Raw genomic sequence first — 22,695 nt, 5'->3', positions numbered from 1 at the left:
ACTAACACATAAGGCCTGAACAATAATGATCCTAAACTAAATAGTTAATTAAACTACATATACTTTTTAAAAAAAGAAATTCAGAGACTAGAAGGATTCAATAAGCTTTCTCTACCTCTAAAATGAATTATCACAATACTATATCAGAATACAAAAATCTATTAAGTTTAGGTTTAACCTTACATAGCAAATGGATTTAATTTATGGTAAAAGTTTCTTTCAACTCAGCAATCTGAAACCCATAAAAGTGTTGATCTGTCTGTATAGCAAATATGTGGACAACCAAATCAGATAGAAATTTATAGTAGTAGAAGCTTTAGCAATTACAATACATGGGCTGAAAACAGAATTACAACTGTTTAGTTAAGTAAAACAGCAAGAAAATTTCTCTCACAATCTCAGCAACTTTGACATTTTCTACATATATAACAAAAGCAAGAAAAATACATCTCTCTTCATAAAGTAAGGTATATTAGGAATAATGCCCTTATACTGAAGACACATTATGAACAATAATAGCTACCATCTACAGTAATTTTCCCAGTAATCCTATAGTGTAGTATTGTTACCTCCATTGAAAGGTGATGATGATGAGAATAACCACCTCACTAACATTCAATATAAGACAGGGACTAGGCTAAAAGCTTTATATGCAGTACCTTATTTAATCTTCACAGGAACCTTATGAGGTAGGCATGATTATCAACTCATTTTATAAATAAAAGAGAAATTGAAGTTCAGACTGGTTTAAGAATAGATGCAACTGGGACTACTCTGGTGGTCTATTGTTTAAGGCTCCTCTGTCCCAATGTGGGGTGGGGGTGGGGGTGGGGGGGCAGGTTTGATCCCTGGTCAGGGAACTAGATTCCATATGCCACAACTAAGAGTTCACACGCCAAAACTAAGAGTTTGCATGCCACAACTAAAGATCCTTCATGCTGCAACTAAGACCCGACACAGCCAAATAAATAAATAATAAAAATTTAAAAAAAAGAAACAGAACAGGTGCAATTGGTAATGTACTAAGATTAGACTCAAGCCCAGTGTATGTTGGTTCAACCTACGTTGCTTCGACCCCATAAAGCCTCCACCCCAAGGGGCATAATAAACACTGGAATATTACTATTATTATTACTTTATTGCACTTTACAGATGTTGCATTTTTTACAAACTGAACATTTGTGGTAACCGTGTGTCAAGCAAGTCTACTTCTAACAGCATTTGTTCACCTCATGGCTCGGTGTCACATTTTGATAATTCTTGCAATATTTCAAACTTTTTCATTATTTTTATATTTGTTACAGTGACTAGTGACCTGTGATCTCTGATGTTACTATTGTTAATTGCAGATGTAGTGGAAATAACAAGAGAACTAGAATAAGATGTGGACCCTGAAGATGTGACTGGATTGTTCCAATTTCCTAAAACTTTAACAGATGAGGAATTGCTTTGTATAGATGTACAAAGAAAGTGTTTTCTCAAGATGCAATCTACTCCTGGTAAGGATGCCATGAAGACTATTAAAATGACAACAAAAAATTTAGAATGTTATGCAGAGTTAGTGGATAAACAGTGGCAAGACTTGAGAACTGACTCCGATTTTGAAAGAAGTTCTACAATGGGTGAAATGCTATTAAATAGAACTGCATGCTACAGAGAAACTGTGAAAGGAAGAGTCAACCTAGGTGGCAAACCTCACTGCTGTCTTAGTTTAAAAAGTTGCCACGGCTGCTCCAACCTTCAGCAACCAGCACCCTGATGTCAGCAGCCATCAACACAAGACCCTCTAACAGCAAGAAGATTATGACTAGCTGAAGGCTCAGATGATGGTTAGCATTTTTTAGCAATAAAGTGTTTTTTACAGCACAGGGAACTACAGTTAATATCTTGTAATAACCTATAAGGGAAAATAATCTGAAAAATAATATATGTGCATCACCTTGCTGTGCACCTGAAATACTGTAAATCAACTATACTTCAACAAAAAATATAATGAAATACAAAAAAAATTTTAGACATAATGCTTATCACACACTTAACAGACTACTGTACAAGTAACTTTTACATGCACTGGGAAACCAAAAAATTTGTGTGACTCACTTTCTTGCAATACTCACCTTATTGTCATCTGGAACTAAACCTGTTACCAAGGTCTGCCTGTACTTTTGTGACCAAGAAAGTTATCAGGATAACACATAAATTGTATCTAGCTGTATTTTAAAGCTTCTGGAGTCTATTCTAAAATACATCACAATATATCAGCATATTACACTAAAGTGAACTAATTGACCAGAAATGAAAACTGTGTGCTGTATAAGAACAGAACAGAGTAAAACAGTGATGGGAGAAATAAGAAACTTATCCAGCATGCCTGCTTAGGTTATTGACAGGCAGGGAAGATCAGCTGTAAACAAAAAGCTTCACCACTATTTGCTTTCTTTAAAACAGATGGGAAGACAAAGGCATTTACTTAGTAGCCATTCTCCCTGGGTCCAGTTTTTAATGACCAAATTTGATAGTGAACCGAAAAAGAGTTAATATAGCAGGCTTGAGATGGTCACTCTTACAAAGGCCTGACTACAAGGTCAGCCCCCGACTAGCATCTGGGAATCTGGATTTGGGGAGGGTTGCTACTACCCCTGATAAGATGGTCACTATGCCTATATCCTTTTTATAAACAATATGGTTTATGCTGAATTATCCGCTTTCCTGTGGGAGTCTGGAATTTTGGTCAGTGCTAGGCAGAAGGTGTCTATGTAACGGCTCTGGGCGTAGTCTCTTATGTGCTTCCCACTTCCATAAGGGACATTTCACCTGTGTTAGAATTTGCCACTAGAGGAATCAAGTGCAAGCTGTGTGACTCCACTGGAAGAGGACTCCTGGAAGCTTGCACCTGGTTTCCCCTGGACTTCACTCACATACATTTCCCTTGGCTGGTTTTGTGCCTGTAATTCTTTTTCTGGGATAAAGCACAGCTGTGAGCACAGCAACATGCTGAGTGAGGCCCCCTAGTGAACTCAGAACCTGAGGGTGCTCTTTGGGATCCCAACACAGATAGTAAGATAATTCCAGGCTATACTTATAAAACAGTTACTGCCCATAACATGACCATAAAATTTTGCCTAAAATGGACATGCACCCTGGAGAGGTTTTACTCCCACCAGCAAATACTAAAGTAAGTTCCAAAAACTTTGACTGTGAATTAAGCCATGGTTATTTTTAACAACTGATACCTACCGGGAACTCTGGCAGGAAAGGAATCAGGAGACCCTGCTCCAGCACCACCCTCTTCTTCATCTTCCTCAAATTCCAAATTCTCTTCTTCACCAGGTGCTAAAATTCTTCTACATGCAAAAGGACAGAAAAAACAGTGAGCTACAAAACCAAATATACGAGAGAAGCCAAACAGCTACTCATTTCCCAGGTAAAATGTTGATATAAAAAATGCTGACATAAAATGTTAATATGTTGGATTAATGGTATCAATGATACCAACATCGATATGATACATCCAGAAATATCTGAAAAATAGGTATAAAATAAGATGATAAAATAAGAAGACAAATACTGGTGCTGATTTATTTTACCTTAAAGGGACAGGCTGAACATCAAATGGGAATTCTTTATTATATGTAAGAATATTCTTTAGGACTAGAATAAAAAGAGAAAGACACATGAATTATGTCATGAATCAGAATAAAAAAATTTATTGTAAGTGACTGATTTTAGTCAATTTTACCATGCCTATTAATATGTGTGTATACATGGTGTGTGTTTGTGTGTGTGCGTGTGTTCAATCGCTCAGTCGTGTCTGATTCTTAGTGACCCTATGGACCATAGCCCACCAGGCTCCTCTGTCCATGGGATTTTCCCCAGCAAGAACACTGGAATGGGTTGAAGAGGATCTTCCAGACCCAGGGATCGAACCCGTGTCTCCTGCATTGCAGGCAGATTCTTCACCGCTCAGCCACGGGGGTGTCTATTAATACTTAAAAAATTCCCAATCATATCATCCAAAGCCACAATGCACTTGCCCATTGAATATCTTAGCAAAATGAAAATATCCACACTCCAAGCACCAGTAATTTCAGAGTACTGTCAGAACTCCAAGGAAGGTAACTTCCAGAGTCTCAGAGTGCTTATGGGAAATGAACTCCAAAATAGTTCTCTGTACAAAATCCTAGGTGAGACATGGGGCACCTGAGAAAGACAACTCCTCCCTGGAGTACTTTAATTAAAAGATTGGTGTCAAAGATGACCAATGAGAGGGATATGAGCCTATCTTATTCTATGTCTTGATTAGTCTTCCCCTCAACTCCACAAAACTGGTAAAGTTTATAGTAGTGAGGTTATAATTATCATATACTTTTACCATAGTTTATAATACATATGTAATATATACATACATATATGCTTACATACAGGCTCTTGCATACTCAGTTGCATCTGACTCTTTGAGACCCCATGGATATTGTAGCCTGCCAGGCTCCTCTGTTCATGGGATTCTCCAGGTAAGAAAACTGGAGTGGGTTGCCATTTTCTTCTTCATATATATGCATACACAAACACAAAGAGGGATTTATCCTCAAGAGAAGTCTTCAAACAATCTCCTATATTACAACTTCCTGTATTATGGTTGTGGTCAGTGATTATATCCAGGCAAGGAAACTTAAAAAGAGAGATGCTCTACAATTCTACCTACATTTGGAGAGGTGCTTCATATCTGTTCTTATGGATTGCCAGTATCTACCTGCAGTTATATGAAGGTAAAGTAATGGCATTAATTGTACGATCCAAAATGTTTCTGTGAGTTTATACTCAACTTATTCATTCTAGTTTTGGAGTCCTGCAGTTTGGAGCTGAAATAGGTATGGATGTTGTCATCCTCAAAAAGGAAATCCCTGAGTACAGGTTGCAATTACATGCCTTACTCCCACAGGAGTCAAATGTGTTTATCATAGTTCTAATATATACACTCCTACTAAGCCCTTCAGGGAGAGAAATCTGAGACTTGTGTCTATATTTTCACTCATTCTTATTCTCTCTCTCCTTCCAACTCCTACCCTCCTTCTTCCTCTCTCTTTCTTCTTCTCAACAAATGTGCACTGAGTTCTAAGATATGGCAGTGATCAAGACAGAGGGTTCTCACCCTCATACGGATCTCAGACCCTAGTCAGGAAAAGCAGACAATAACAAGCCACAAAATGAACACAATGATGTTAAGACTGTGACTGAAGGACCCAGAGGATGCGTGTGTCAGCGGAGTAGAGGGATTACTTCAGCTGAAGTGAAGAGGGTAGGCTGCTCAAACCTGAATTATTAGAAGACATTTGAGCCATGAATGACCTGGATGAGAAGAAATGTCCACAAGCAGCTCTGGGCAAGGGCTCTCCAAATATTAGAGAACAAGCCAGAGCAACAACAAAGGCTCTGCAGCAGGAGTTTGTTCAAGGAACAGAAAGGACCACAAAGCTGAAGTCTGACAAGCAAAGGACAAGTGGCAAAAGATCTGAATCAGATCTTAGCCCTCCCATGATGTTAATGACTTGAGCATTCATGTAACTACTGTGAATCTTGGCTTCCCCAGTTCCAAAATCATATTCTACCTTTCTTCACAGACTGTTGAGAGAATTAAATTTAACAACATAATATATGACATTTCATAGGAACACTTAAAGTACCATTCAAGTAAAAGTCTACATTATTATATGGTAATTTATTCTCTCCATAGTTATTCCTATCTGGCTGACTAAAATCCTATTATTTTAGATCTCACTAGGAAAGACTATTTTTCAAATTTTAGGAATATCACCTCTAAACTTGGTGCTTGACTGTTTATTGTGAGTAAACTATTCATTCAACTCAAATATCAAATAATCACACAGTATTGTGCTAGATGCTGAGAATGGGAAATGGGTGACAACATTATGCATATTTATATCAGCAATGACCACATTTTAATAGCAAAAAGGAAAAAGTCAACCCTTAAAATATAAACAAAAGGTCAATAAAACAGCTGAAAATCATATAACTTACTAAGAATATCCTGAATTTGTATTATAATAGAAGAATTAAACAGTATTTTCTTTTCTTAGGTATCAAAGTTTTGAAAAGGAAATGTCTGTTTTGGGATAATAGCCTCTTCTTTATTTTGTATTTACAAGTATAGAGTATATCAGATATTTAACTTGTATGAATAATTTTGAAAGAAAAATAACAGCACCTTTCTCACTTTCTGTAATTGTAGGATGGGCTTCCATTTTCACCAACTGGGGAATAACAGGGATTCTAATGTCCTTTTAAAATAAGATTCTACATAAACTTAACATAGGATTTTTCTTCTAATATGAATCTTGATATTTTTGGAGGTTGTAGAGAAGAGGAAAAGCTAGTTTATAATTTCATGGAAGGGGTGATCATGAGTGTGGAGTCCACCACGATTGGGGACTAACTGGTTCATTCAGTAGAAATAATGCATACAGGCCCACTGAATGTTGACTTGATGGTATACTCTCTATTGGTGAGAACTCAGCACTCCCAGCCTACTCTCATGGAGCATGGCCTGCCACCCTCTTGAATCTGACATTAAAAATCACACACACACACCCCCAAATGTATTTCTTTTTTTTTTCTTTGTAGCTAATTTTCATTTTTGTGGTAGGAAAAATGAGCAAGTGCTTCCCATCTGAAAGTTTATTTTAAATTATGGGAAACAATTCCCTGTAGACATTTAACTCTATTTAATTTAAAATTTTGCCAAGTTCATACTATAGGCAAAGCATTGACTGAGGCTCTGTGGGGGAAATACAAAGGTTATTCACAATATTCTTGAGAGAATAAATAAATATTAGTGAGAATAGTACAGGGCAGACTATGACAGTGGCTATAAAAAGTGCTCCTATAAAGAACATGAGACAGAGTCTACTTACTGCCAAGGAGAGAAGAGGACGCTTTCAGGGCAAGGTGAGATTTCTTTGGGGCCTTGAAAGTTTAATTAATGGAAGGGAATTTTACAGTTTATGGGGTGGTAATAGGAGGATATGTTTGAGTAAGAAGTAGTGTATTACTAAGGATTAACATAAGAAAATTAAATAACTATTCCTTTCAAGATCTTAGCTTTAGTATGAATTTCAGATAGGATTACAAAGAGATTTTAAAAATCTTGAAGGAAAAATATATTAGCAAAATAAACCAACTAAGACCAACAAGTTGAAAGATACAGTCATTTGTTAATTTTCCCTTCCTTACATTATTAGAAGAGGCAGAGGCCAGGTTGACTAAGAACACTTAATCTGAAATATAGTCAAATACCAATTTATTGAAAATGTTTAATTCTGATAAAATAATTAACTCAAAACAAGCATCTAGATTTTATAAATTCAAACTTAATTACAGGGCATAGCCTACTGAGATACAACATACACATTTAAGTTTAAGAGGCAAGAAGCAAATTAAAATCATCTAAAAATACAGTAAGTACCAGGAAGGGAGAAGTCCAAATGAGAAGCTTTATATAAAATCAAAATATAATTAAAAACAAATCCAAATTACACTCTTTCCTCTCTATTCCCACCCCAAGTCATAAAAACAAACAAATCAGAAAACAAATGTAGATTTCAGTTCCATCTTCCACAAATACATGGGTCAATAATCTCTCAGCAGTTTGACCTGAAGAATCATGATAACAAGGACTGATGTCAATACTGCATGATTATAAGTATTAATAACAGAGTGTAATGGTAGAAATGTAGGCTCTGAGATCACTTCGAACTCAACCCAGTTCTAGCATTTACAAGCTGTAAAATCATGGGCAAGTGTCAGCAAAATGTGGTTGAGACTATTTATCTGAGTGTTTGGCACATTCCTGCTACTCTAAAAAATGGTGATCATTATTACCAACAAGAGAGTCTATGAGCCAAGAGGAGGAAAAATCACGTGTGTCCATGGAAAGAGATAATAAACATCTGATTATAAGTGTTTACAGTCTTTACAGTGAACCTACATATTTTTTTTCCCATTTATGTTTTCATTAGTTGGAGGCTAATTACTCTACAATATTGTAGTGATTTTTGTCATACATTGACATGAATCAGCTGTGGATTTACATGTATTCCCCATCCCAATCCCCCCCTCCCACCTCCCTCTCTACCCGATCCCTCTGGGTCTTCCCGGTGCACCAGGCCCGAGCTCTTGTCTCATGCTTCCAACCTACATATTTTTAAGTTTTATTTGGAAACAAATTAAAAAGAGATGGAAAACAGTTACTAAATGAGGATCCCAAATCCTATTCTTATCATTTAAAATTGAACATTTCTAATTTTCTTCAGAAACATAATATAACTCAGACATCCTCAATGCAGCTGAAATCTTTTTTTAAAAGAACCCGCCTGCCAATGCAGGAGACACAAGAGATGTGGGTTCGATCCCTGCATTGGGAAGATTCACTGGAGGAGGAAATGACAACCCACTCCACTATTCTTGCCTGGAAAATTCCATGGACAGAGGAGCCTGGTGGGCTACAGTCCATGGGGGTCACAAAAGAGTCGGACACGACTGAGTGACTGAGCACAAATATGTTTTTCTTAAAATAATCTGATATACAGGTACTTACAAGGGACCAATTATTGTATGATTCCATTTATATGAAATGTTCAGAATAGGCAAATTTATAGAGACAAAAAGTAGATTAGTGGTTGCCTCGGGCTGGAAATCAGGGGAGGCTAGAGGGAAATGAGTAAATGCTAATGGATACAGGGTTTCTTTATGGGGTGATAAAAAATGTCCTAAAATTGACTGTGGTGATATTCAATACTTGCGCCCTTGCCTATATTTCAAACATTTCCTCTAAGAGAACATTCATTTGAACCAGCAAAAAAGCTTCATCTAGCACATCCTAACCACTAAAATATCTGAAGGAATTGTTTACTTCAAAAAAAAAAAAACTTTCAGGAAGGAAAATGGGGACAATAAGGAAGTATTTTATAGAGCAGTTCAAACAGCGGGACTGCAGTTTTCAGTGACATTCATTACAAATAGGCATCAATGACTATAACTTTATACTTTCCAGTAGAATCTACCATAAATGTTTACTAAAGTAATTTAATTGTAGTCTTATTAAACTGAATAAAACAAAGGCTAAAACAGATAGGTGAGGTACAACATAGAGTCAAATAATTTTTCACATTCTGTAATGAAGGTGAGAGGGCTTCCCAGGTAGCAGGGGTAATGAGTCCACCTGCCAATGCAGGAGTTGCAGGTTTGATCCCTCGTTTGGGAAGGTACCCTGGAATAGGAAATGGCAACCCACTCCAGTATTCTTGTGTGGAAAACTCCACGGACAGGGGAATCTAGTAGGTTACAGTCTGTGGGGTTGCAAAGAGTCAGACATGGCTGAGCACACAAGATGAACCAGACAATAATTACTAAAAATATTATAGGAATTACAAAAGCATGAAAAATTACATAGGATTAAATAGAAACAGAAAAGACTCAAATTAGCATCTCTGCTAAATAATCTTAATATCCATAATAATGTAAACATTTTTCTAAAGCAGTATCAATAAAAAATATGAAATAAAGCTTACTTGGTTCTAGCTTCTTCAGATCTTCCAGTTTAAATTCTTCCTGGGACTGTGTGGACTGAATTTAAAATATGCAAATTACATATTTTTAATACAAAGACTTCACTGCACCCTATGTCTTTTCTTATGACTGACAAAATATTCAAAAAGTAGCCAAAATAAAAGAATCCATTTCTTGCTCTCAAGGTTAAAAAAGAAAAATTAAAAATTCCAAATTAGTTTTTGTTTTTTTGGAACATTCTGACTAAAAATATTGAAGAAAAAAATTGAAGCCATATCTTTTATTTTTATAGTTTATATAACTTGAACTAATAGATCTTTTAATAGGAATTTAATCCATGAATTCTTATTGTTAAAAAATCCTTTTGAGACTATACTGCTTTTGACACGAATGCCTAACATTTTATCAGAATAATTCATACTAATTCCTTTTCCTTATATTAAAAAGTTGAGAGGAGGGGAATCTATTTACCTGTAAAGCTGCACTTCGTAATTCCAAGCATGTTGCAATTTTGCCTATGGTTTTCTGTAGGAAAAAGAAAAAGTTATAAATACCAAATACATTATAACTGTTAGTTGCCAAAAATCAAGTTAATTTTTTATTGATAAGCAATCTATGATTTTAAAAGTTAGGTTAAATTCTATTTCTTTTTAGCATCTTGCAGACTCTGGAGATGAAAAACAGGAGGCAAAGGGCTGGGAACACGCAGAGAAGGTGAGCACATATTCACTCCTGGTCTAACGTGCCACAACTGATTTTAAATCATTTGCTTTGATGATAGCTTTCTATATGACTTAAAGGGCAATGAAAAGGACTTCAAACATCTTCTCTCCAAGCTTTGCCTTCTCTTCTTCTCCATAAGGCCTGATATTCACTAAAAGACTTAAAATCAAAAATATCTGAAAGTTAGCACAATGGTATAATTTAATGCTGACTCAAGTTCAATCTTAACTTGTTCAATTAAATGTATCAGCAGTGCTAAGCAAAATCAATACTTGTGATAAATGGTGGCAAACTTTATAGTCAGATCATAGTTATCAAACAGATATAAATGACAGGGCATAGTCCTTGCCTTTAATAAGCTCATGTTTCTATTAAACATGTAAGATACATACAAAATCACTGTAACATAAAACAGAGGAACTTGGTTTACAGGTGTCAGCAAAGTAAGTGCTAATATGCCCTGAAGAAATAGGACAGGAATCAAAATTAGAAATCAAGCCCCAGTGACTGGGAGGATTTCTAAAACTAAAGAACTTGGAAAAACGTCATAGTTCAGTCCCAAACTGAAAATAGGGAGATAGGTTTGAAATGTGAAATGTGTGCGCGTTGCAAGGGTTGGGGGGGGGTGGTTATTATGAAGGGGACCTTCTATGACTAGCTGAGGAATGAATCTGTTATTACTTTAGCAATAAATTACACAGATAGTTTTTGGACAGAAGAATAGCTATCAGATTTACCCTTTAAGAAAACTGTTGTGATAACCGTGTCCCTAGGGTTAAGGAGAGAAGGGCAAAGACTAACGGTTAGATCAGGTTATTTCAACTGACCAGGTAATCAGTAGTCAGAAAAAGAACGTGAATGACTACGGTTGAATTGAAAAGAAGGAGACCAAAAAAACAAATATGCACAAGAGCAGGCAGCTAAATTATGACAAGCAAGACTTTGAAATCTTTCCAAAAAAAAATTTCTTAACTTTCTGTTAGAAATAAACCCTGACCATAAAAATGAAGTATATATGTACAACATTTGCAATGCCTTCACAATACAATATTCTGGGGAAAAGTGATGTTTTTCTACACATACTGATGACTTGCAAAAGTTCAGTCAACTAGATTTGGTGGTTTCCTCTTATGTCAATTTTCTTTGGGAGATAAATGAGGAGCAAAGAAGAGTAACAAGTATTGTCCTGGTATCTGGCACTCAGGCTAGTGAGGGCTAGGCAATTATCATTCAGGCTTTATATAGCTGGGATAGCAATTCACAAAATAAAACACTAATTCTACAAATAACAAATGCTAGAGAGGGTACGGGGAAAAGGGAACCCTCTTACACTGCAGGTGGGAATGCAAATTGGTGCAGCCACTATGGAAACAGTACAGAGGTTCCTTAAAAAACTAAAAATAGGGTTGCCATATGATCCAGCAATCCCACCCCCGAGCACATATCTAGAGAAAACTATAATTTGAAAAGACATATGCACCTCAACGTTCATAGCAGCACTTACATAATAGCCAAGACATGAAGTAAGGTAAATAAATGTCCACTGACAGATGAATGGATAAAAAATACATACACACACACACACACACACACACACACAGAGGAATACCACTCAGCCATAAAAAAGAATGAAATGCCATTTGCAGCAACATGGACAGACCTAGAGATTATCATACCAAGTGAAGTAAGTCAGAAGAGAAAAACAAATACTATATGATATCACTCGCATTTGGAATCTACAATATGACAGAAATGAACTTATTTATGAAACAGAAGCAGACTCACAGACAAAGAAAACAAGCTTACGGTTACCAGAGGGGAAAGGGGAAGGGATAAATTAGGAGCACGGATTAGCAGACACAAAGTACTATATATAACACAGATAAACAATAAAGTCCTATTGTATAGCACAAGGAACTGTATTCACTATCGTACAACAAACCATAATGGAAAAGAAAGTGAAAAAGAATATGTATATATATGTATAACTGAATCACTTGGGTGTGCACCAGAAGCTAACACAACATTGTAAATCAAGTATACATCAATAAAAAATTTTCAAAAATAAATAAACTACAACTGAGCAAAAGATAAGACTTTTGGTCAAGGAACTAATAACAATATTTAACTATTTCCACCATCTTTAAAATTTCCTTTAATCTTAATGTGAGTTTAGAAAATGTCCAATTTTATTCTGAAATTTTATATTTAAATATTATATTTAATATAATTTCTGTAAAAGGATTCAAGATACAGATTTATTTACCCTCTGAAACAGCTGTTGGAGGGGAACCAGCAACAATCTTTTCTATATAAAATCTAATATCCCTAAATCAGTGGTGTTCATATAAACCACTCAAATCTGACAAAACTAGTAAATGATTTTTAATATAGTTAGTAATGGCTAAAACCTATTGAGCACTTACTAAGTGACAGACTCTCCTAGGTGATTTACCCACATTGATTCATTTAATCCTGACTATAGCGCTATGCACTAGATAAAACCATTTCACATCTATAAGATGTGAAAACCAAAGAAAGGTTAAGTAACTTGTCCTGGACATCAATGTCTTCAATACAATAGCAATATATACAACAAAGCAATACACTTATTTTAATACCATTTGGTCACACTTATGTTCTGTTGGAAAAATGGTTTTGAAAAAGGGCTGTCTGTATTAAGGGACATGTATCAATGAGTTAAGTCTTTAAAAATATTAGTTAACTACTTTTCCTTCTTTACTATACAATCCACTTGATGTTTTTAACATTTCAGGTAAAATATATTCTAGTTTAACAACTATAAGTCCACTAATAACCTATTTTAAATTTAAATATTTCTTCAAGTTAAGAAGCAACAGTTTTTTACAGAGTCTATTGAAACTATGGCAAAATACCAATAGGCATTATTCATAACTATTTTAAGAGACCACACCCAACATCAGTATTAAAAAAAAGAGTGAAACACTATCATTTTTCAGCCACAGCAATGACTTTTAAAACATGTAGCATTTATTGACGTCAAAATCAAGTGCTTGCTACTGTCATTATTCCACCTTTCTTAGAAAGAAATGGTTCAGAAAAATTATTAAGAAGCACAGAACATAAATCCTGACTAATATACATAAAGACTAAGCATTCAAGGAAAGTGAACTTAATTTTTGAAAAATTTAAATAATTAGCATTTCATTCAAATTAATTACATATGTCTAACATGATATATAAGTGGAAAATGTTGTCATTTTCAGAATACTGGCTGTTTTACTTTGTCATTAGCTAGGGGACTGGTTAACTCCAAAAGAGCTATTAAAGGAAAAAAGCAGTTAACAATTAAAGAGCTACAGTAATTTTGCCAAAACATATTAAGGAAAAAATAGTTTACAAAAATACATGGAGTTTAAGGAGTATAATCTCAATCCAGACTATTTTTTAGATTCAGACAGCCCTTCACCTCTCTTCTAGCTGGGGGAAGGAAGAGAAGAAAGAAAACAAGGGAGGAGGCAGTGGAAAGGGAGACCTGTAAAATATAAAACAAGCATATAGTGCTGGAATTCTCATCACCACGAAATCTGATTCAAAACAGGGAAAAACTTTCTAAGCATCATGAGACAGGATGTTCTATTCTGTCCAGAAACTTACATGAGAAAATCTACTACACCAAAGTAGGGAATTTAATGGAATGAAAGCTTTTGGCAGCTATTTTTTGGCGACTAAACCCAGTTGTTATAATGACAAAACTATTAAGAAATGAAATGAAAGCTAAGTAAACTGATCATGAGGGAGGATCAAATAAGAATTATAAACTTTCTTATTTTCCACCAGAAATCTTTGAGATTATGAATAGAAAATCCATATGAAGATTTTCTACCACAACTAATAAAGTTAAGAGAGATCAGTGGTGTGGCTTTAGAGTTCTTCACATTTAACATAAATAATGAGAAGTATATAAGTTACCCTCTAAAAAAATGATTCCTCTCATTAAAATAATAATATAAATAAATAACAATAATCTAAGATCTAACAAAGCATTTATTCACCAAAGAGTTTTGAAATATTACTGTGAGCCAACAGTAGAAAGTTTCATAAAGAAAGTACTTTAGAAATATGGTGGTTTTTACTTATCTTCGACAAAGGAGGCAAGGATATACAATGGAAAAAAGACAACCTCTTTAACAAGTGGTGCTGGGAAAACTGGTCAACCACTTGTAAAAGAACGAAACTAGAACACCTTCTAACACCATACACAAAAATAAACTCAAAATGGATTAAAGATCTAAATGTAAGACCAGAAACTATAAAACTCCTAGAGGAGAACATAGGCAAAACACTCTCCAACATAAATCACAGCAAGATCCTCTATGACCCACCTCCCAGAATACTGGAAACAAAAGCAAAAATAAACAAATGGGACCTAATGAAACTTAAAAGCTTTTGCACAACAAAGGAAACTATAAGTAAGGTGAAAAGACAGCCCTCAGATTGGGAGAAAATAATAGCAAACGAAGAAACAGACAAAGGATTAATCTCAAAAATATACAAGCAGCTCCTGCAGCTCAATTCCAGAAAAATAAATGACCCAATCAAAAAATGGGCCAAAGAACTAAACAGACATTTCTCCAAAGAAGACATACAGATGGCTAACAAACACATGAAAAGATGCTCAACATCACTCATTATCAGAGAAATGCAAGTCAAAACCATAATGAGGTACCATTACACGCAAGTCAGCATGGCTGCTATCCAAAAGTCTACAAGCAATAAATGCTGGAGAGGGTGTGGAGAAAAGGGAACCCTCTTACACTGTTGGTGGGAATGCAAACTAGTACAGCCGCTATGGAGAACAGTGTGGAGATTCCTTAAAAAACTGGAAATAGAACTGCCATATGACCCAGCAATACCACTTCTTGGCATACACCGAGGAAACCAGATCTGAAAGAGACACGTGCACCCCAATGTTCACCGCAGCACTGTTTATAATAGCCAGGACATGGAAGCAACCTAGATGCCCATCAGCAGACAAATGGATAAGGAAGCTATGGTACATATACACCATAGAATATTACTCAGCCATTAAAAAGAATTCATTTGAATCAGTTCTAATGAGATGGATGAAACTGGAGCCCATTATACAGAATGAAGTAAGCCAGAAAGATAAAGACCAATACAGTATACTAACGCATATATATGGAATTTAAAAAGATGGTAACGATAACCCAATATGCAAAACAGAAAAAGAGACACAGAGGTACAGAACAGACTTTGGGACTCTGTGGGAGAAGGCGAGGGTGGGATGTTCTAAGAGACAGCATTGAAACAAGTATACTATCAAGGGTGAAACAGACCACCAGCCCAGGTTGGATGCATGAGACAAGTGCTCAGGGCTGGTGCCCTGGGAAGACCCAGAGGGATGGGACGGGGAGGGAGGCGGGAGGGGGGATTGGGATGGGGAACACATGTAAATCCATGGCTGATTCATGTCAATGTATGGCAAAAACCACTACAATATTGTAAAGTAATTAGCCTCCAACTAATAAAAAAAATGAAAAAAAAAAAAAAAAGAAATATGGTGGTTTTTAAAAAAATCTTCTTTTAAAGTTCTACAAATTGTTGAATGGTTGGCATAATTCTAAAATCTGTCACTGCTACAAATACATTTAAAATAGTAAAAGCACAAAGAATATAATTCAAAATAGAAAACATATAGAATAGTTTTGCATAAACTAATGTAAAGAACATTCTCCGTTTTTCTCTTTTAAGGAAACACAATCAAGTTTCTTCTCCTTTGGCTTACATGTCAGGTCTGGCATTCAAGTAATTCTGCAGACCTAAGAGTCGGTTTCAAAATTTCCCATAACATGTTCTTTAGACCCAATGAAATATTATAAAGAGAAGAGGAGGGAGGCTTCCAAAAGCAAACAAATTTAAGAAATACTCCATTACCCAACTCTTTAAATATCCAACATACACATTAGCATGTTAAAAGCCCTGAAAAGTCACAAACTCTGTTGATATAACATCTATTAATTTTTCTGAGTCAATGTTCTCCAGATAATGTCTGGGAAATCTTTGTTTTCTAATCATTTATTAACTTGGAGTCTCTGACTTTTTCCTTCAGTTCAGTTAGTTCAGTCACTCAGTCGTGTCCAACTCTGCCATCCCATGGACTGCAGCATGCCAGGCTTCCCTGTTCATCACCAACTCCCGGAGCTTGCTCAAACTCATGTCCATCAAGTCAGTGATGCCATCCAACCATCTCATCCTCTGTCATCCCCTTCACCTCCCACCTTCAATCTTTCCCAGCATCAGGGTCTATTCCAATGAGTCATTTCTTCACATCAGGTGGCCAAAGTATTGGAGTTTCAGCTTCAGCATCAGTCCTCCCAATGAATATTCAGGATTGATTTCCTTTAGGATGGACTGGTTGGATCTCCTTGCAATCCAAGGGATTCTCAAGAGTCTTCTCCAACACCACAGTGCAAAAGCATCAATTTTTCCGTGCTCAGCTTTCTTCATAGCACAACTCTCACATCCATACATGACTATTGGAAAAACCATACCTTTGACCAAATGGACATTTGTTGGCAAAGTAATGTCTCTGCTTTTTAACATGCTGTCTAGGTTGGTCACAGCTTTTCTTCCAAGGAGCAAGTGTCTTTTCATTTCATGGCTGCAGTCACCATCTGCAGTGATTTGGGAGCCCAGGAAAAGAAAGTCTGTCACTGTTTCCACTGTTTCCTCACCTATTTGCCATGAGGTGATGGGACCGGATGCCCTGATCTTCGTTTTTTGAATGTTGAGTTTTAAGCCAGTTTTTTCAATCTCCTCTTTCATTGTCATCAAGAGGCTCTTGAGTTCCTCTTCGCTTTCTGTCATAAGGGTGGTTGGTGTCATCCGCTTATCTGAGGTTATTGATATTTCCCCCGGCAATCTTGATTCCAGCTCGTGCTTCGTCCAGCCCAGCGTTTCTCATGATGTACTCTGCATGTAAGTTAAACAAGCAGGGTGACAATATACAGCCTTGATGTACTCTTTTCCCAATTTGGAACCAGTCTGTTGTTCCATGTACAGTTCTAATGGTTGCTTCTTGACCTGCATACACATTTCTCAGGAGGCAGGTCAGGTGCTCTGGTATTCCCATCTCTTTAAGAATGTTCCACAGTTGTGATCCACACAGTCACAACAAACTGTAGAACTTTTTCCTTATGTGACATTAAATAAGCCTATATGCCAAAGTGACGTTTTTTGCCCACTGTGAATGTTTTATCTGTATTTTTGAGGAAAGTTAAATTTTTAAATGCCTTGACTTGCCTTGTATTCATAATGTAGTACAGAGTAATGAGGGATGGGGGCAGGTCTTTCTCCCAAGCCCAAGGAATAGGCAGGCAGGCACAAGCTCTCTCTGGAGACACAAATGGCAGCCACATATGCCTCCTAGGCAGGTTTTTAAATACTAAATACCTCAGAAATCAGGTCTCCAGAAAAGGAGGAGGAGCAGACTACCTCAAAGGCAGAGGTCATTTGAAGATTTAGAGATGGTTTTCAAGATCATTTAGGGTCATCTCATCCCTCACTTCGTACACAAGGGATTTAAGGCCCAGAGACAGAGCCAGAGTTCAAGACCAAGTCTTCTCACTTCAGATCTCAGGCTCATTTCTCTAGGTCATGCTGCCTCCTGGGCCTCATGGAGGGGTGGATCTGTGTAAGCTAAAAAGAAAGCAGCTGGGCACCTACTATAAACAGGTATAAGTTAAAGATTAAACAAACAGCATTATCAAACACCCAGCTTAAGCCTCAGGAAGTTAAAGAAAATTAAGAAAAAGCTGATTTTGTCTCATTAGTCTAATCATCATCAAATGCCAAAGCTCATTTCTTGATAACATTTTAAAAAACTGTAGTATGTTTTAGGTCAAATCACTTTATATTTGAGTTCATATTAGATCCTATACCTAAGCAGCAGATGTTGAAGATGAGGCATATAAGTAACTCGAGGCAAACAGGTGATTAAAACATGGCTGTCAAACTTTTTAATTTCCAAAGCTTTCATTTTGATTCCATATTCATGACATGCTTTGTTAGCTGTTAAAGTTACATATTCAGATAGTTAAGATTGTTTCAAAATGTAGATGTTTTAACCTTTGATTCTGTGATGTCTGCTGATCACATCCTAGTCATTCCTAGACAGATATCACAAATCTTGGACGTGATAAAGCATATAGTCCTTTTCCCTTTCCTTTTGCAAACCAAATATTTCCTCTGACCTAATTATTTTCCCAGGCTAAAATCCTGTTTCCTAAATCTATCATCAGTCAGTTCAGTTGCTCATAATGCTCATAACTGACTCTGCCATCCCAGGGACTGCAGCACACCAGGCCTCCCTGTCCATCACCAACTTCCGGAGTTTACTCAAACTCATGTCCATTGAGTTGGTGATGCCATCTATCTATCATCGATACTAGCAATTATTACGGAAAAAAGAAAACTACACTTTTAAATTTTAAAAGTGCTATTTCTTTTTAAAATACAAAATAAAGATATGTTAGATAACACAGACTCTAAACAGTTTTAAATGCAAACATACTAACCTGTGTAAGAAATATGACTGACCCTAATCTTTGGGAGTTTTTTCTTTTCAAACTCTTATAAAGAAGAATCAAATGAGTATAAGCCTAAGAAGTGTTCAAAGAGTCATTCCCACTCTTTGTACAAAAAAAGGATAAAAGCAAATTAAGTTGCCACAGTTTTCACAATGTTTTTTCTTAATAAGAGGAAAACTGACATTAATTTTCTTCATTATCTAAGAGATTAAAATCTGACTTAACATTGGACCCCTTGAGCTAGGAGAAAATATGGATTGTTTCCTCCCATTTCTTCTCATTCTGTTAAAAGTAAAGCTTCGTAAAATAACCCATCTTTCATAGTCTTCAGCAGTACAGGGAATCAACTCGACACATTAAAATTTTAATTCAAGGAGAAAGGACACTCTTGAAACATTTTGAAACTTTATGCATTTATTTTGTTGATGGACTCATGCCAAATTTTTGACGTGAACTAATTTTTTTCAGGGGTGGTTGTTTGGTTTTTGTCTGTTTTGAGAGGAGGTGGAAAAAGTTAAGGGAGTTCAGAGTTAAGAGGTGGGATGCAATTACTCACAATCTCACTCCAGTTTCTGGTTCCCCCTCCTCCCAACCAAAGAATGGATGGTCTCCACTAAAGTTAAAGTCTAAATGACTGAGAAAAGAAATTCATTAAGTGAGAAATTCACTGCATGTGAATCATGTGATATCTCTGATTACTTAATGACCAGTAAAGCATAATCAGTATCATTCTTTGTACTTAACTATAATGGCTTTTGTTGTTTGTTTTTGCTTAATGGACTCAAAAGACAGACCCTTTTTCACTTGGAATCTGATGTATCTAGAGATTATTTTATGGTACCTTTTGTTCTTCTGTGAATTCAGAATTATTGTGTTGAGCTTGGGCCTCTTTTTGTAGGTGTCTCGCTAATCTGTAAGAAGAAACAAACATTCTTTAGAAGTGAAGGACAGCAAAGTATTTCAAGTACAAGGTAAAACAATTTAAATATTAAAAAACAGTGAAGTACAATAACACTTTTCTTCTGTTTTCAAAGTATAAATCTACACTATCATTAGAATTTAACTGTGCAACAATGAAAATAAGATACAATATTTTTCAAACCATTTCACTGGGATAAATTTCAGCTTGAGACCATAAAAACAGAATCACAGAGCTGGAAAGAATTCCAAATAACATCTAATTCAACTTTCTTCAGTACACATGATTTTCTTCTACAATAAACCAATAGCAGTTGTCCAGATTCAGCTTAAACACTTCCAGTGAACACCAATAACAGTACTGACTGAAGATATTTTATCAGTCTATCATTAATTTGCTGATAAGACTAGTTCAAATTACAGCTGTAACAAAGTGATGATACTCTATCAAATTATACTTTTGAACATATCTTTCAAGGCAAATAAAGAAAATTCCCTACCGATCAGACACGGAAATCATTGTTTGCCCAGTTATCATCATACTTATAAACAGCAGCTAGCCTTGGATGAATTTTCAAGGGTGGATCTGTGTTACAAGCCTAAGCTCAACAATAAAAATCCAGAACTATTTTTGAGACACCAAAAACCAAAGGAGTGATGCTTACAGCTAAACAATAAAAAGACAAAATAACTAAATTTAAAAATGAGTAAAGGACTTGACTGACATTTTCTCCAAAGATATAAAAGTGATCAATAAGCACATGAATATAATATCATTAGTCATTAGAGAAATACAAATCAAAACCACAATGAGATACCACTTCACACCCACCAGGATGGGTATGACTTTTAAAAGAGGGGAGAAAACTTACAATGGCTGTTGGCAAGGATGTGGAAACTAGAATCCTCACACTGAAGTAAGGAAAAGTAAAATGGTACAGTCATTGTGGAAAACAATTTGGCAGCTCCTCAAAAAGTTAAACATAGAGTTACCATATAACCCAGCAGTTTCAAAATCCTATGTATATTCCCAAGAGGACAGAAAACATGTTCACACACACACACAGAGTACATAAATGTTCACAGTAGCAGCATTATGCATGATAGCCAAAAAGTGCAAATACCCCAGATAAACAAAATGTGGTGCACACATCCAAAGGAATATTATTTGACCATAAAGAATAAAATACTAATACATGCTACAACATGGATGAACCTTAAAAACATTAAACTAAATGAAAGAAGTCAGACGTAAAAGATCATGTGTTACCTGATTCCATTTACATGAAATATCCAGAATGGGTAAATCGATAGAGATATAAAGCAGATTAGTGGTTGTCAGGGGCTTGGGAAAGGAGAGAACTGAAGTGACCCATTTCAGGTAAGGGTTTCTTATGAGGGTGATGGAAATGCTCTGGAATTAGACAGTGGTGATGCTGGCGTAACATTATGAATGGACTAAAATCTACCAAATTGTACAACCTCACAATGATAAATCTCATGTTATATGATATTTATTTTAACTTTTAAAATTTGCAGGGTAGCAGGGGGTAGGGGAACCGAAGAACCAAAAGGACTTTTTTGGTGAAACATTTTATAACTGGCTAAAGAAATTGAAACTACAATTCCCAAGCATACTATACTATCCCAGGTGGGGAACGGAGGCAGGGATACAAGAGGTGCATGTGCTGGATTTCCTACCAAGCCACAGCAAAAGAAGTTCACCATGTTTCCAAAAAGCCTTAGATGGAAGTTCTATTCTATGTAATCGTATCTTTAAAGATCAGGCATAAAGTTCACTTGACGACTTCTATTCAGTCTATGAAAGGTTCACATTCTTCTTATCATAATGCAAGAAACTCCTACATGAAATCATAACGTTTACCAGGATAGTTCTACTATGTTACTTAAAATGTTTCCATCCATTTATTTCTTTTCCTCCCAAACTGGAAATCCCAGAGTATTTTTCCTAAAATGTCATTCCTAGACGCACTCTTTGCAGATTTTAAGCAGGAGTAAGTATAGTTAGAAATAGTCAAAGCCATACTTGTCCCATACAAAGTCCCGTACAGTACTTCATTTACTTTCTAACTACTGATAGTCTACCATCTGCGTATAGTTCTCTTTAGGAATCACAGTCTACACTTAACAATGTCAACTGTACATCCCTGAATTCAGGCAAGCTACAGTGTGGCAGTTTCTTTATCTGACTAGTTCCACTTGCTTGGCGAATCCATGGACAGGGGAGCCTGGTGGGCTGCAGTCCATAGGGTCACCCAGAATCAGACACGACTGAAGCAACTTAGCACACTCACGCGCCCACACAATACGCCAACAGTGACTGCTAACCTAAGCAGGTCACTGTCAGAAGGAAGACCATAGGAAATATTTGCAAATCATATATCCTATCTGATGAAGGACTTATATCCAGAATATACCAAAAAACCCTTCTAACTCACTAGGGAAAAGACAACTCAATTGAAAAACAGGCAAAAGGTTTGAAGACATTTTACAAACAAGATTTACAAGGAAAATAAGCATCAAAGAAAAGAGGCTTAGTGTCTTTAGTTGTAAGAGAAAGGCAAATTAAAACCAGGGAAATACACTATATACCCACTAGAATGGCTATAATCAGAGAGACACATGGTAACAAATGCTGCCAAAGTGGATAAACAGGAACTCTCATATATTGTTGGTAGAAACGTAAAATGGTACACCCAGTTTGATCAACCATTTGGCAGTTTCCTTTTAAAAATTAGACATAAATTTACCATATGAGCCAGCAATTCCATTCCGTGGGTATCTACCTAAGAATGAAAATACACGTGCACACAAGGGCTTGCATGTAAATGTTCACAGCAGTATTAAAAACTAGAAA

General features: G+C 36.1%; 1 protein-coding gene across 1 annotated transcript in view; it reads right to left on the bottom strand.

Annotated features, from left to right (window-relative positions):
* The window catches only part of AIDA (axin interactor, dorsalization associated), a 49,516-nt gene that overhangs the window by 21,792 nt on the left and 5,029 nt on the right, over positions 1–22,695 (bottom strand). The window contains exons 2-6 of the mRNA XM_043485621.1: positions 19,741–19,810; positions 10,054–10,107; positions 9,585–9,639; positions 3,588–3,651; positions 3,238–3,344 (exon numbers count right to left, since the gene is read on the bottom strand). Of these exons, the coding sequence (XP_043341556.1) occupies positions 3,238–3,344; positions 3,588–3,651; positions 9,585–9,639; positions 10,054–10,107; positions 19,741–19,810 (350 nt within the window). The remainder of the gene's footprint in view (positions 1–3,237; positions 3,345–3,587; positions 3,652–9,584; positions 9,640–10,053; positions 10,108–19,740; positions 19,811–22,695) is intronic.

The sequence above is a fragment of the Cervus canadensis genome, chromosome 13 (genome assembly GCF_019320065.1).
Source record: "Cervus canadensis isolate Bull #8, Minnesota chromosome 13, ASM1932006v1, whole genome shotgun sequence".
Lineage (NCBI taxonomy): Eukaryota > Metazoa > Chordata > Mammalia > Artiodactyla > Cervidae > Cervus > Cervus canadensis.
This window is presented reverse-complemented; position numbering and strand designations above follow the sequence as displayed.